We start from the raw sequence: 13563 nt of genomic DNA on the forward strand, positions 1-13563 counted from the left end.
TGCGATCCTCCTGAGCTGCTGGGATTACAGGTATGTCCCATTGCAGATAGCAAGAGGATGCAAATCTTTTTTTTTCCTTTTTTTTTCAGTTGTAGATGGACACAATACCTTTATTTTGTTTATTTTTATGTAGTGCTGAGGATCAAACCCAGTGCCTCTCACGTGCAGGGCAAGTGCTCTACCACTGAGCCACAACCCTAGGATGCAAATCTTAATGAAAGGCTTGACATGGCACAAAGCTAAATAAAATAAGACTGAAATGTTCCTCAGAAGGGAGAAACGAAAATTAGCCACAGAAACATTCTCCTTTTATTAGTTTCATAATACTGTTTTAAAATCCATCTCTCCATAAGAGTTTTTAACATTCTTTGAAAGTAGACAAATTGTCTTTAAGAGAAATGTCTTGTACTTGGTCCAGTCCTCAGTCCTGCATCTGTTGTTTGGCGGTAGCAACAAAATCTAGCATCTCAGAAAAGCACTGTAAAGGTTGGGAGGTCACCAACCAGGCCATTCTTCTGTCCTGTTCACATACAGACACATGTGTGCAACATATACTATATATTTTTGTGTGTATAGACTTTTTTTAAACAAAAATAACAGTTTGCACAACTCTAGCAATCCTTTAAAGGTACACAGGAACAATTAGGCTTCAGTATAATTATTTTTACTTTGGATTAAAGTGGAAATTTTAGGCCTAAAAATAAGATTGCTAAACAAGAGGCCATATAGCATCATAGACTTAATACATCCTAGTCCTCACAAAACTAGAAATACAGTGGTGTTATCCTTAACCTGGGTGCTATACATCCCCAGAGATTATTTTCATTTTAACTAAAATGCAAAAGCAAAATAGTGCATTAAAGTAATCCTCTACTCATTACATTAGCACATATACCAAATTATACTAACTGCATGATCGTCTCTATGTAACAAGGCTCTATTTTTAGCATGTGCTCATCTCTACATCATTAAATACAGTACCCAGCAGCAACCACCAAAGAAGACAGCATGCTGCATGGCAAGAGAAGGGAGAACTTTACAGGCTGGTAACTTGGGCAACCCAAAGGAGAACCAATGACAAAACAAATCTTACACAATATATGCATAACTAATGTACAGTGACATTTAATGTACTGTTTTACCAGAAGGAGTACATTTAGGTTACAGTTACATGGAAAAATGAAGTGAAGTTCTAGGCTTTCTCCTAGAATATTCTAAATGTTCATCAAAAGTTAATTAGTATAATACAGATGACCACCAGATGATTGAATAAACAGAATATGGTCATGTATGTAGTGAATTACAGATTCTGGGACTAGAAGCTACCACCAAAATATCCAGAAATTTGAGTTAACAGATATTCTATTTTGCATTCTTGATCCTAATAAATACAACCATTAACTGTTTACAGACTATGAGTGCAAGGTAGTGGCCCAGAGGACAGTCACAGAGAAGAATGAGATAAAAAGTATCCCAGATGAGTGAGGACAAAGAGCTTCTCCCGATTTTTGGTTTTCCCCCATACTCAAAGTCCATTTCTTTGAGTCAGAAATCTTTTCAACAACTCAAGCCCATTCCCTCTGCCCCCATCAAGGTACAAGAGAGCCTAAGCTTGGTGCTGCAAAGTCCTTCGGATGCTGGTGTGACTCTTGATCGCTCAGCTGTGCAGGGCCACCTGTGTGGGGCCTCTCAGGTTTTTCTGGCACTTGTTCCTGTGGAAGCAGGTGGCAGTGCCTCTGAAGCCCCACTGAGGTAATGCTTAGGAGACTCAGAAGAAGGTGGTATCCGACGAGAAGGCACCTGCAAGTCTAAAGTCCTCTTTGGTGAGAACGCTGTACATCCGCTGAGGCAGTGCTTTGGAGTAGGGTGCAGGGCGCGGCACGGTGGTGCGTAAGATGAGTTCCCGGCCAGCAGGAGCAGGGAAGTCAGATACTGGGTTGTGCCTTCTTTCCTCTGGGCAGCCCACTCTCTTCAGTTCCTCCTCTGGTGGAGCCATGGCTGCAGCCTTGAATAGAATCAAAGGCTAAACTCAAGAACAAGTCGAATGCTAGACTCAGGTACTTTTGAGGACAGATGAATGTGATATATACATAAAAATGTCCTACATTACTCAGTAATGCAGTTAGCTATGTTATGATTGCTCAAAATAAATAACACAGAAAATGCCAGAAGCTTGAAACACTGCATGAGCCAGTAGACTGGTAATAGGCAGAAAGGAAACGACCGCCAGGCAATCTGCTTTGAAAAGTGAGGGCTATGCTCAGACATCTTATGAAAAGGAATCATGGAGCTGTGCCGGTTTCTGTTTCTTCAAGCAATGACCCAAGTCCAAGTCAGAGTTCCAAGTTGGTAAGGAGCTATCTTCTCTCCAGAGTCTGGAAAGATTTTTATCTCTACCCTTTCAATCAATTCTTTGTAAGGTTAACTTACCAAATGAAAACCGGGGACATTGGTCTTGTTTGCTGGGCAGTTAATGCACTACAGAAGTGACAGAGGTCCATATAGCAATGGCCACAAAAGAGTAGATGATCTCAAAGGCATCAATTTTTTCATTATCATTGCACAAAATAAGAGCCTTTTTAAAAACTCTGGTCACTATACTTTCATGGTACCATTGCTTTGGAAAAAAGAGTAATTGGTTTGTCAATGGAAACATGAATCATGTTAAGCTAAACACCAGCAAGAAAGTTATGCCAAATCCAGACTGTTAGGTGGTTAGTTTAAATGACCTTATGAAGTTAGAGGGATGGGAAGGAACAAGGAACTATGAGGGACAAAAACTATTTTGTTACCTCATCAGAAGATTCAGTCAGCTTGAGAAAGAGTGAGAAAAGAAACAGTGATGAAAGGGAACAAGCAAGATGGTTTAAAAAGAGCTAGACAAGAGCTTTCAAGATTATTTCCAAGACGGCATGCACTACATTAAGAAACATGATCCTATCAAAAGAATATTTTAAGATGAATAAAGTCACACCACATACAACACACCTAGCTGTCAAATAAGAACAGACACATCCCACTACTCATGCATCTGATGGCTCAACAGGTGACAGATAGGGTGTCATTTAATGAGTAAATGATCTTAACAAAAGCCTAGCTCTTTCTGAATTTATTGCCTAAGGTTTGTACTGCTTGAAAAATAGATGTTCCAGTGAATGTGAATAAATGTCTAGGACTTGGCAAAACTGAAGCAAAAATCATTTTGTGCTGAATTCCATTTAAAGATGTACATACCTATAATTAAGTTTATAAAAATTGTAATTTTAAAGAAAAGTTTTAAATACATCTTATAGGCTGTAGAATTCTCAGATGTCATCACAACTTTTTAAAAATGTTAAAATCTTGATTTATTTGTAAAATTGATATGAAGCGTCAATTATGAAGAATTCACATGAATAAACTTCAACAGTTTAGCCAGATATTTAAGAGCCAAGTTTAAAAATGTACCAACCAGATGCTTGTTATACGAATTATACAAGTCTACAAATTCTTTAAACATATTCACTGCAGGGTCTGAAAAATTGAAATCTTTTTAAAAAAATTACACAATGTGGGCTGAATTTATAATTTCAGTGTCTATTAAAGGGCATTAGCTATATAATCAGACACTGAAAACACATTGCTTTGTTTACTAATTTTGAAAGCCATATCAAGTTGAAAACAAGACTGTTAAATGTTGATAAGTTTTCCTACCCAATGATGTTTGTCATTTTTTTCTTTTTAATTTTCTGCATTGTCAAAAATTTAATAAAAATGCAGCCTATGCATAGTTGGAGATTAACATGAAAATAATTTTGCTTTAGTATACAAAACAAGTAATTCTTAACACAAAATTAAAAAAAATATCAAAGAAGAGTTTTGTTGAGGAAAATTCATAGTAATGATTAATAAGGACACAGGCCTGTAAAATTCTGCATAGGAAGCTGGTGAAGGATGTGAAAACCAAATCCACTCATTTTCATGCCAGAAAACAAAACAAAGCAAGCATCTATTGTTTTCGAGACTTTTAAAAGGAAACAAAATATTTGGTTTTTAACTTGAAATTATTTATGGAGTAGCTCCCTAAATTTAATAATCTGTTGTTAGCACTTACAAACAATTTGGATCAAAATATTTGACCATAATTTTGAATATTCTAACTAGAAGTACTCCAGACCGACTCAGCAGGGATTGTTCCATGTGTAGACCAATGAAAATCTTTGCTTACAAGAATTACACTCTCAACACTGAACCGGTTTGGTTTCCAGTGTCATCACATTCCCAGGTCAGGGGAACCTGTATTTAGTGCACATCATAATACTTTAATAGTAATGCGCCCTATTATTATTTGTGGGAAGCCAGTACCTGGTTAACAGTAACCAAGGTACTACGTAAGAATAAAAACTTTCTTTCACTAGTAGGTAATGATGACAATTTTTCAATTGGGCTTTCTTTCCGTGCTGAAGCTTAAATTTCCATAGTACTAAAAAAACTTGAAATCATTGTCTTCCAGAAAGGAAATCTCTTTCCAGAAAGGAAATCTTCTAGGAAATCTCTAAATTTAGATCTCTTCACTGTTATTAGACTAGAGTTACAATTCAGACTGAATTATGAATTTGTTTTGAAGTATGTAGGGTTTAAAGATGGAACTCTAAAGTTCCATCAGTCTAAAACTGAACTGTAATTTGAAAGTAGGAGGCTTTTGTTTTCCACAGCATAGTTATGTTCAGTTTTTATAACAATGGATTTCATACTTCTATTTTCTGAAATTTAGTTCCTAAGATGTACTTATCTTACTTAAATATGTAGGAAACTTCTGAGTTCAGACTCAGAAGTCAGAGTCATTGTCTCTTCATCCAAACCCAATGCCCGTCGCTTAGCAGCTCAAAATGACATCTTCCCAAACAGAGGTCTGGTGAGATCACCATAGTCAGTAAGGAGTCTCACATACCCTCTGAGCATTCACAAACAACTTGTGAATGATCCTTCCAGCATGTCCTCTTCCTGCCCCGGTGACTAACACTTCGGGCTGCTCCAACAGGCAACTCACAAACCTAGGAGAGAAAAGTGATGAATGGATGGGGAGCAGCTGCTCAGGACACTGTTTGCATTGTCTCAGATAATTTGAGGACTTATCAATAAAATTTAATATTGGTTAAACTTACTAATGCCGGAGTGGAAATTTCATAGGCTAGACAGGACATTTAGAATTAAAATTAATTGACAATCTTACTGCTTTTCTGTTTTCCTACAAGTTCTAAAAAGCCTATCTCTGTCAATGTAAGAAATATTCAGTCTATTTGTTTCATACTAGAAATTTGGGAAATGCTATATTGAAGATCAGAATAAGGATTTTTAGACCATAGAAACCAAATTTTATTTATCTAGCAAAGCAATGATCCATATTTCTTTTTTCTTTTTTTTTTTTAAAGTGTGTGTGTGTGTGCTTAAAAATCTATGTTTTTACTGGGCATAGCTGCAGTTGTAAGCTGTGCCATGATGTGCTAGAAACACTGAATTTCAAAGCGTGTCACAGTGTACAGTGGAACTAACAGTCGAAGGCACACAGCCACCAAGCAACACCACCTGCTCACTAATTCATACTGCTATTTCAGGAATGATTCCCTTGATTAGAGCTTGTTCTGCTCATTTAAAAGGAAGACATTTTCAAGAGTAAAGTAGGCTGAGAGAAATTTTCACTCAACAAAAGATACAAGTTCAAACAAGAACTTGATAATATATGACAAAGCATTTGCAATAGCTTTTATTTAACATCAATGATTTCTTATGAAAAACTGGGAAACCTGTGTCACATCAAAACACTGTACTTTCAAGTAACACGGGTAAAAATGGACAGAAGCTCACAGTGACAGACTCTACTGGTAAAAATGTTGTCTCAAAGAGGGAGAGACTGCCCCAATCATTTGCCTTATTTGGGACAAGCCATATGGTCACTCTTCCAAAACATATTTGTAAGATACGTGCCTTTGCTATGACAAACATTGTATAAAATAACTAGGAATAGTGAGTAGATGTATAGTTCCAGAACACTGTGCTATGGTCAAGGAACAGGGACTGCTGAGAGCCACATATGGGACACTACAAATAATGGAGTTAGCAAACAGTTCTGCTACAGGAAACCTCAGGCACCACATCTCCAGGAGCAAAGGACCCTAGAAAGAGGCTCTGCTAGACAGTTTCTGAAAATGGAAGAAAAGGAAACACCCAGTAAAAGTTAAGAGCAGAGGTCAAATCCTAGGATAATTAATTCTCTAGTGAATGCTTGTTTCAAATAATGTATGAATACCACAAAATAATTTCAGTATTCTAAATTTTCTAAAGAGAATGGTGGTTAAAAGGACAAACCTGAGATAATTAAATTGTGATTACCTTTCAAGATCTTCCTTTTCCTCCTCTTGTTCACATTTCTCAGTTCCAAACTTGGCTTTCAGGGACCGGGCTCTAGCAATTATAGCTTCAACATTAGTAATTTGATGGATGATCTCCTAAAACAGGAAAAGGGAGAAGTACACTGAAAAATGGCAAAAAGCAAAGCCATTTAAAAACATTTCTTTAAAAAAATTATTGCCAAGTGGGATGAACATTTGGCAAGATTCTGAAACTATACCAAACTTACTTCCAATTTCTTGTCTTCTGGATTGGGGAAGTGCAAAACTTTACTGGAATGAGATATGATCTGCTTTATAATCTTCTTAACAGAAGAAATATTTTCCAGACTTTCTGGTTTTTAAAAAGATCAAATCCATTGTTAAATAAATTAAGCCTTATACACTTCCATTTTAGAAATGAATTAATAACTAATCAAATAAGACATTTACCTTCTTCCTTTACCTTGAGTACAGCTGCATGAATCACACAAGGTAACAGGTGCCGAGCAAGGTCTGCAGGTTTCTGGAATGCTAGATAGTGTAGCACCTGCAGGAGACCCAACATTACATAATGATCACTAGAGGTGCCAAAGCATGAAGCAGCCACCTATCAAAGTACAGAATCTTCTACCTCAACCACATCCTGGCAGGAGAGAATGGATCTCTTCTCTTGCTACCTATCCCTACTCACCCAGGTAAGTAGCTACCACTCCCAAAGGTAAGCATGTTATCACTGAAAACAGTAAAGAACTTCAACTTTAATAAAACCAAAATATTTTCATTTTTCCTGTTTCCATGTCATACATGTAAATTAGGAAAATACAAAGAAAATGACACAGCATTTTCATTTTAGGATTTTTTTAAAGACATAGAATATATAAAGGACACTAGCATTAAATATGTACAATACTGTTTTGTAAACTGCTTTTCTCAATATCTCTAAACATTAGTAGTGACCTTCTACAAAGTGTTTTAATTGTTTTGGTACTGAGTTTTTTCCCAAGATGCAAACTGCTATATTAAAAAAAAAAAAAAGTAGTAGATGGACATAATACCTTTATTTTTTTCTTTAATTCTTATGTGGTGCTGAGAATCAAACCCAGTGCCTCAGACATGCTAGGCAAGGGCTCTACCACAGAGCCACATCCCCAGCCCGCTTTAATTCTTTTTATTATAAAAATACAGAGAAGTATGTTCAACACATGTACTCTACCTTATTCAACAGTAAAAGCAAAGATTTCAAAAATAAACAAATATAGGGAAGTATAATGCAGACATTCTCCTTCCCAAAGACCAACACATCTTTTGTGTTTTTCTTCAGGTATGTTTCTATGCCAATTTAAATACAGAAATATAGATGCACATGGGATTTAGCATACTTATAGGTTTATATGCTATGCATATAGCATGTATGTAGGTTTTCAGCATATTTATGATTGATTAATTATCACTATTATCTAAATCCAGATAGTTCCATTAGATAATTTCATTATCTAAGTTCATTCTGGAAGCAGTAGCCATTCCCTTCTGCCCATCCTATGCTCAATCCCTATCCCCATTCCCTGGCAACTACTTAAATCTAACTTTCTGCCTCTCTGATAGCATACAAATGGAATCATGTGGTATCTGACTTTTTTCTTGGCTTCCTTCACTTAGCATAATGTTTGAGGTTCTTCCATTGTTGCAACATATATCAATACTTCATGTTTGAGGTTGAAGATTCCATTGTTTAGAGAGACTACATTTTCCTTCTCCATTTATCAGCTGATAGACACTTGCATTTGTTTCATCTTTTAGCCATTATAAATAATATTGCCAACATTCATATATTCAACTTTATCTGTACTTTTCCTATTCTAGGATCCCATCTAGGGTATCATGTTACATTTAATAGTCATTTTCCTGGGCTCCTCTTGGCTGTGACAGTTTCTTAGACTTTCCTTATTGTTATTGACCCTGACCATTTTGAGGAGTTCAAGTTGGCTACTTTGTAAAAAGTCCCTCAGTTGGGTTTTATCTGCTTCTCTCATGATGAGTTATGTATTCTGGGGAGGAAGACCAGAAAGTACCATTCTCTTCACATCGCATCAAGAATGCAAGTCAATGTGATTTATCCTTGTTGTTAACAGCCTTCATTACCTGGCTAAGATAATGTTCTGACAGGTTTCTGCACTGAAATTTTCTTCTTTATACCTGAATTCCTTAGAAGTTACTTTGTAAAGCTCATACTTGAAGTAGTTAACTCTGCACAGAGGTCTGTATCTTCTGACCCATTTATTTATTCATTATTTTTTTTTTGGCGGGGGAAGTACTGGGGATTGAACTCACGGACACTCAAACCACTGGGCCACATCCTCAGACCTATTTTGTGTTTTAGAGACAGGGTCTCACTGAGTTGCTTAGTGTCTCACTCTTGCTGAGGCTGGCTTTGAATCCAATTCTCCTGCCTCAGCCTCTGGGATTATAGGAGTACACCACTGTGCCAGGCTTATTCAATTATTTATATCAGTATGAACTCAAGAATATTTATTTTTTTACTTCAAGTTATAATGTAATTACCACTGTATTTGTTGCTCACATTGCTTCTGTGATGGCCACTGGGAGCTCTGTCAGTTGGCTCCTGTGTCCCTTTAACATACCCTCAAAATTACATGGAGTCTTTTTTTTTTTTTTTAAAAAGCTCTTTTAAAAATAGAATGTTTCTCATTTTGGGTTTATCTAATGTTTCCTCATAACTAGATTTATGATACACATTCATGGATCAAACAGTACACTAAGTAGTATTGTGTCTTTCAGAGTATCACACCTCTCATGTAAGTAATCTCCATCTGGTCTTTACTGTTGATGTTAAGTGTGATCCATCCTTTGAAAATATCATTCCATTTTGCCATGATATAGTCACTATTGCCTTGCAATGAAGAAACAATCTTTAGGAAAACACTTTAAAACCATGCAAGTATGGTGCTCTTCACCCAAACTTTCACTTAGATTAAAAGCTAATGATGACCTGCTAAGAGCCACAGCCAAGTAATATGATGCATGGCATTTTTGGTTGAAAGGTGACGCCAGCAAGCCATTGAGATGATATGATTATGTTAGGATCTGCATTCATATGGATATTGGACTCCTGCTGTCCACCTTGGCCTGCTACAGGACTCCTGGAGAGTTCCCATTTGTTGGAAGTGCAGTAGGAGGGAATTCCAGAGGAGGGACTTCCTGTTGGGGTCTGGGAGAACGCTGCGTGGGTCGGTCGGCAATCCTCCCGGGAGAGTAAGCGGCATTGGCGGCAGTTTCAAAAATAAAGTTTGTTCCTGCTTGAGTGGCTCGTGATTTTGTGCCCAGCCAGACTGCGGCAATGACTCTTGCCATGACTCTTGCCTAAACCAATCTTCATTATGTATATAGTTGTAAAATGAAGAGTTTCCAACTCCAACATATCCTCCACCTTTACCAGTTATCTTTGTTCTATAAGAAATGCCCTCCCTTCTTCCTCATTTTTTAATATATCCAATTCATTTTTTTATTTGGCAAACTGCCCCAGATGAGCCAGAGTCCCTTCAATCTAGGTCCTCATGAAATACCTTCCTCTCTCATTTTTAAAGTACTTCCTTACTTTCTAGCAATATTATGTTCCAGGCTCATCTTATACCTTCCTTGCTCCAGCCATAAAACCAGCGGTCTTTCTCCACAAAACCCCCTGACCTCTTCATTACTGGGGATTGAACCCATGGCCTCTTGCAGGCTAGGCAAGCACTCCACCATTGAACAATACCCCTGGTTTTTATATTTATCTTGAGACAGGGTCTTGCTAAATTGTCCAGGCTGGTCTCAGACTTGTAATCTTCCTGCTTCAGCCTGAGTAGCTGGAATTACAGGTTTATGCCACTGTACCTGGCTTGGCCAGTTATTTGAGGAAAAGCATGGCTACTTTATAAAGAGTGTTTTAGACAACAACATATGTGTCCACTATTAATGTGGTGCCAATACTTCTACTTCTACATATACCTACTTATATATTTGCATACCCACATATCCATATTTTAGAAACCTATAAGTCTGCATTAAAACCTCCTAGTTTTAATTTATTTTGGCTCTATGTGATATGCAAATTTCTCCCAGTTCACAAATCTGTTTATCATTTGCTATTTGACTTGTTTTTCTTTGTCATCAAGAGTTTATTTTTACCCAAATTTTAAACTGCAGTATGGATTTTAAGTTCTAATTAGAAAACCTTTCCCTGGACTCAGATTAGATTCCATCCATGTTTTCTTCTAGTACTCACATGGTTTTATCTTCAGTCCATTCTTGTGTGTGGTATAAGAGATTGAATTTTACCTTTATCAACACCATTTATTATGAAGGTGACTTTTGCCCCAGTGACTTGAGATGCCATCTTTATCATGTACTAGATTTCCATATGTATTTTTAGACCTTCTAGTCTGTTTTAGTGGGCTATTTATATACCACTATCACATAATTTAAACATAAAGTATGCTTTAATATCTGGTAGGACTAGTATCTCCCCCACCCCCACATAGTTCTTCCTTTGCAATCTATTCTCAGATATTCTTGCATGTTTTCTAAAACTAATAATTCATCTAAAGCATATAATTAAATGGTTTAAGGTATATTTAGAGTTATACAACCACAACCATAATTAACTTTAGGATATTTTCATTACTCCAAAAAGAAACTCATTAGCAGTCACTATTATCTATTTTTCCAAATGAACATTATTATAAACTTGCCTGGCTCCATAATAAAGTCTCTTGGCATTTTTTTAATTAAGAGTGCACTAAATTTATAACTTAGGGAGAACTGACCTTAATGATGTTGAGGCTTCCTAAAATCAACAGGTATCTATTTGTTCAGATGTATTTGAGTACTGTTTTATTTTCCTTCAGATTTCAAACCCTTTATCCCCTCTTATAATGAAATTTTCCAAATGATTATTTATGCCTGTCAATCTAGTGAGTGCTGTATATTAATTTTATATCTTGCCAAATTCTTTTGTTTGAATTATTGATGTTATATATTTTTTTAGGTACACACACTGTCAACATCATCTATAGCATTCTTCTTTGTAATTCTATCTTTGCCTTCTCCTATCTAATTACATTGGCCATTACCTTTAGAATAATGTTTAATGGCAGTGGAGATAATAGGCATCTTTGTTTCATTCCTTAGTGATCTCTGGGGCCTCCCCTATATCAGATCTGGATTAAGGACTAAAATTCATATGTATTTTATCAAAGGCTTTTTTGGCACATATGAAGATAATGATATAAAGACCTATTAGTGAAATAAATTATGTAAATAGACTTCCAAATGATCATCCTTACATTCAGCCAACATGTATTATCTTCTAAAAGTTCTATTGAGAATCTGTCCACTTGAGATTTTTGAATTAAATTTCTTAAGTATTACTAGTCTATTCTTTTAATATGCTATCCTGAATCAGGTTGGTTAGCTACCAGTGTTAGAAGTTGATTTAAAAAAAAAAAAAATTGGGAATTTTTCTTCCACTTGCTATGTTTAAACAATTTATGGAGCGTTGGGACTACATGTGGATTTTCAATATTTAGTTCAGTTTCTCTTAGCACTAGCCCCATGTTGCTTCTATTTTATGTGGTAGTTGATAACTGTTCTCTATTTCTTCTACGGAAACTGGTCTCTTTACATGCCGTCTTTGCTGGGGTTAGTTCCGGTATACTATATTTTCCTAGGAAATCACCCAGTTTGACTTGGTTTTCAAATTTATATACACAGATATTACAAAGTAGCTTTAAAAAATGTTCTTTCAGTTATTTGTCCTTTTTGTCATTCATTTTGTGCATGTGCTTTTCTTGTTTCAAAAGCTAATGGTTCTTTTTTTTTTCTCTTAAAGAACTAGGTTTGTTAAATCTGCTTTTCTGTTTTGTTTTCTTTAGGTTTTACTTTGTTCTTTTCCTAGACTTTTGAGTTAGGAATTCATTTATTTTCATTCTTTTTAGTTATTTGCTACATGGTGCAGGGGGAATAAAACTTGGCCTTGCACATGTTAAGCAAGTGTTGCACCTCTGAGCTATATACCAGCCCTCTTTCTTTTATTTTTATTGGTAAAGACTTATTTCTCTTTGCTTTCTGAAAAAAAATTTGGATATTTAGAAAGGTTTACATTTTTATTCTAAAGAATATCCTTGCCTTAATACCTTTTGTGGTGCTATTAATTCCTTTGTATCTTTAACCCCTTTGTAATATAGTCTAACAATTTTATTTTTTACTTGTACACAATCTTTATTTTGTTTATTTGTTTTTATGTGGTGCTGAGGATTGAACCCAGGGCCTTGCATGTGCTAGGCGAGCACTCTACCGCTGAGCCATGACCCCAGCCCGTGTCTAACAATTTTAAATGGTATCCTGTAATCTACTTTCTGTGTAAGACTCAATGATTTTTCTATTTACCCCCTCCTTTAGTACCAATTTAATTTTTTTTTTTTTTGTAGATGGACAGCATGCCTTTATTTTATTTGTGTATTTTTTTATGTGGTGCAGAAGATTGAACCCAGTGCCTCCCACATGGAAGGCAAGCACTCTCCCACTGAGCTACAGCCCCAGCTCTTACTACCAATTTTTTAAGTTATACTCTACATCCTCACCTTAAGTCTTAGCTCTAAATTAAATAAATGACATGTTCACCATCAGTCCTTTGCCAAAGTTTTCCCAGCCATCTTTTAAAAATTTATTCTAATTAGTTATATATGACAGCAGAATGTAATTCAATTCATATTACACAAATAGAGCATAATTTTTCATGTCTCTGGTTGAACACAAACAGGAATGGTCAGACCATTCCTGTTTTTATACATGTACTTAAGATAATAAAGTCCATCTATTCCTCCATGTTCTGCCCCATCCCCCATCTCCATATCAGAGAAGACATTTGGCCTTTGGTTTTTTGAGACTGGCTTACTTCACTTAGCATTATCTTCTCTAACTCCATCCATTTACCTGCAATGCCATGATTTTATTCTCTTTTAATTCCCAGACATCTCTTAATTGAACAAGGTTCATCCTTCTATACTATATTACTCAATAAGGTTGTCAGTGGACACATACAGCCATTTAAAAGTTGTTGTATTTTGCTAGACAGATTTTGAGTACTCATGGAAGCCATATGGCTAGTGGCTACCATTTTGGACAGCATAGATATATA

At 36.1% G+C, this 13563-nt stretch overlaps 1 protein-coding gene across 1 annotated transcript in view; it reads right to left on the minus strand.

Moving 5' to 3' along the window:
* Positions 1–286: 286 nt before the first annotated feature.
* Positions 287–13563, minus strand: part of Rab3gap1 (RAB3 GTPase activating protein catalytic subunit 1) — an 85197-nt gene continuing 71920 nt past the window's right edge. Inside the window, exons 20-24 of the mRNA XM_027936784.3 lie at positions 6819–6915; positions 6617–6720; positions 6370–6485; positions 4931–5033; positions 287–2005 (exon numbers count right to left, since the gene is read on the minus strand). Coding sequence (XP_027792585.2) covers positions 1769–2005; positions 4931–5033; positions 6370–6485; positions 6617–6720; positions 6819–6915 — 657 coding nt within the window. The 3' untranslated portion in view covers positions 287–1768. The remainder of the gene's footprint in view (positions 2006–4930; positions 5034–6369; positions 6486–6616; positions 6721–6818; positions 6916–13563) is intronic.

Source organism: Marmota flaviventris, chromosome 11 (genome assembly GCF_047511675.1).
Source record: "Marmota flaviventris isolate mMarFla1 chromosome 11, mMarFla1.hap1, whole genome shotgun sequence".
NCBI lineage: Eukaryota > Metazoa > Chordata > Mammalia > Rodentia > Sciuridae > Marmota > Marmota flaviventris.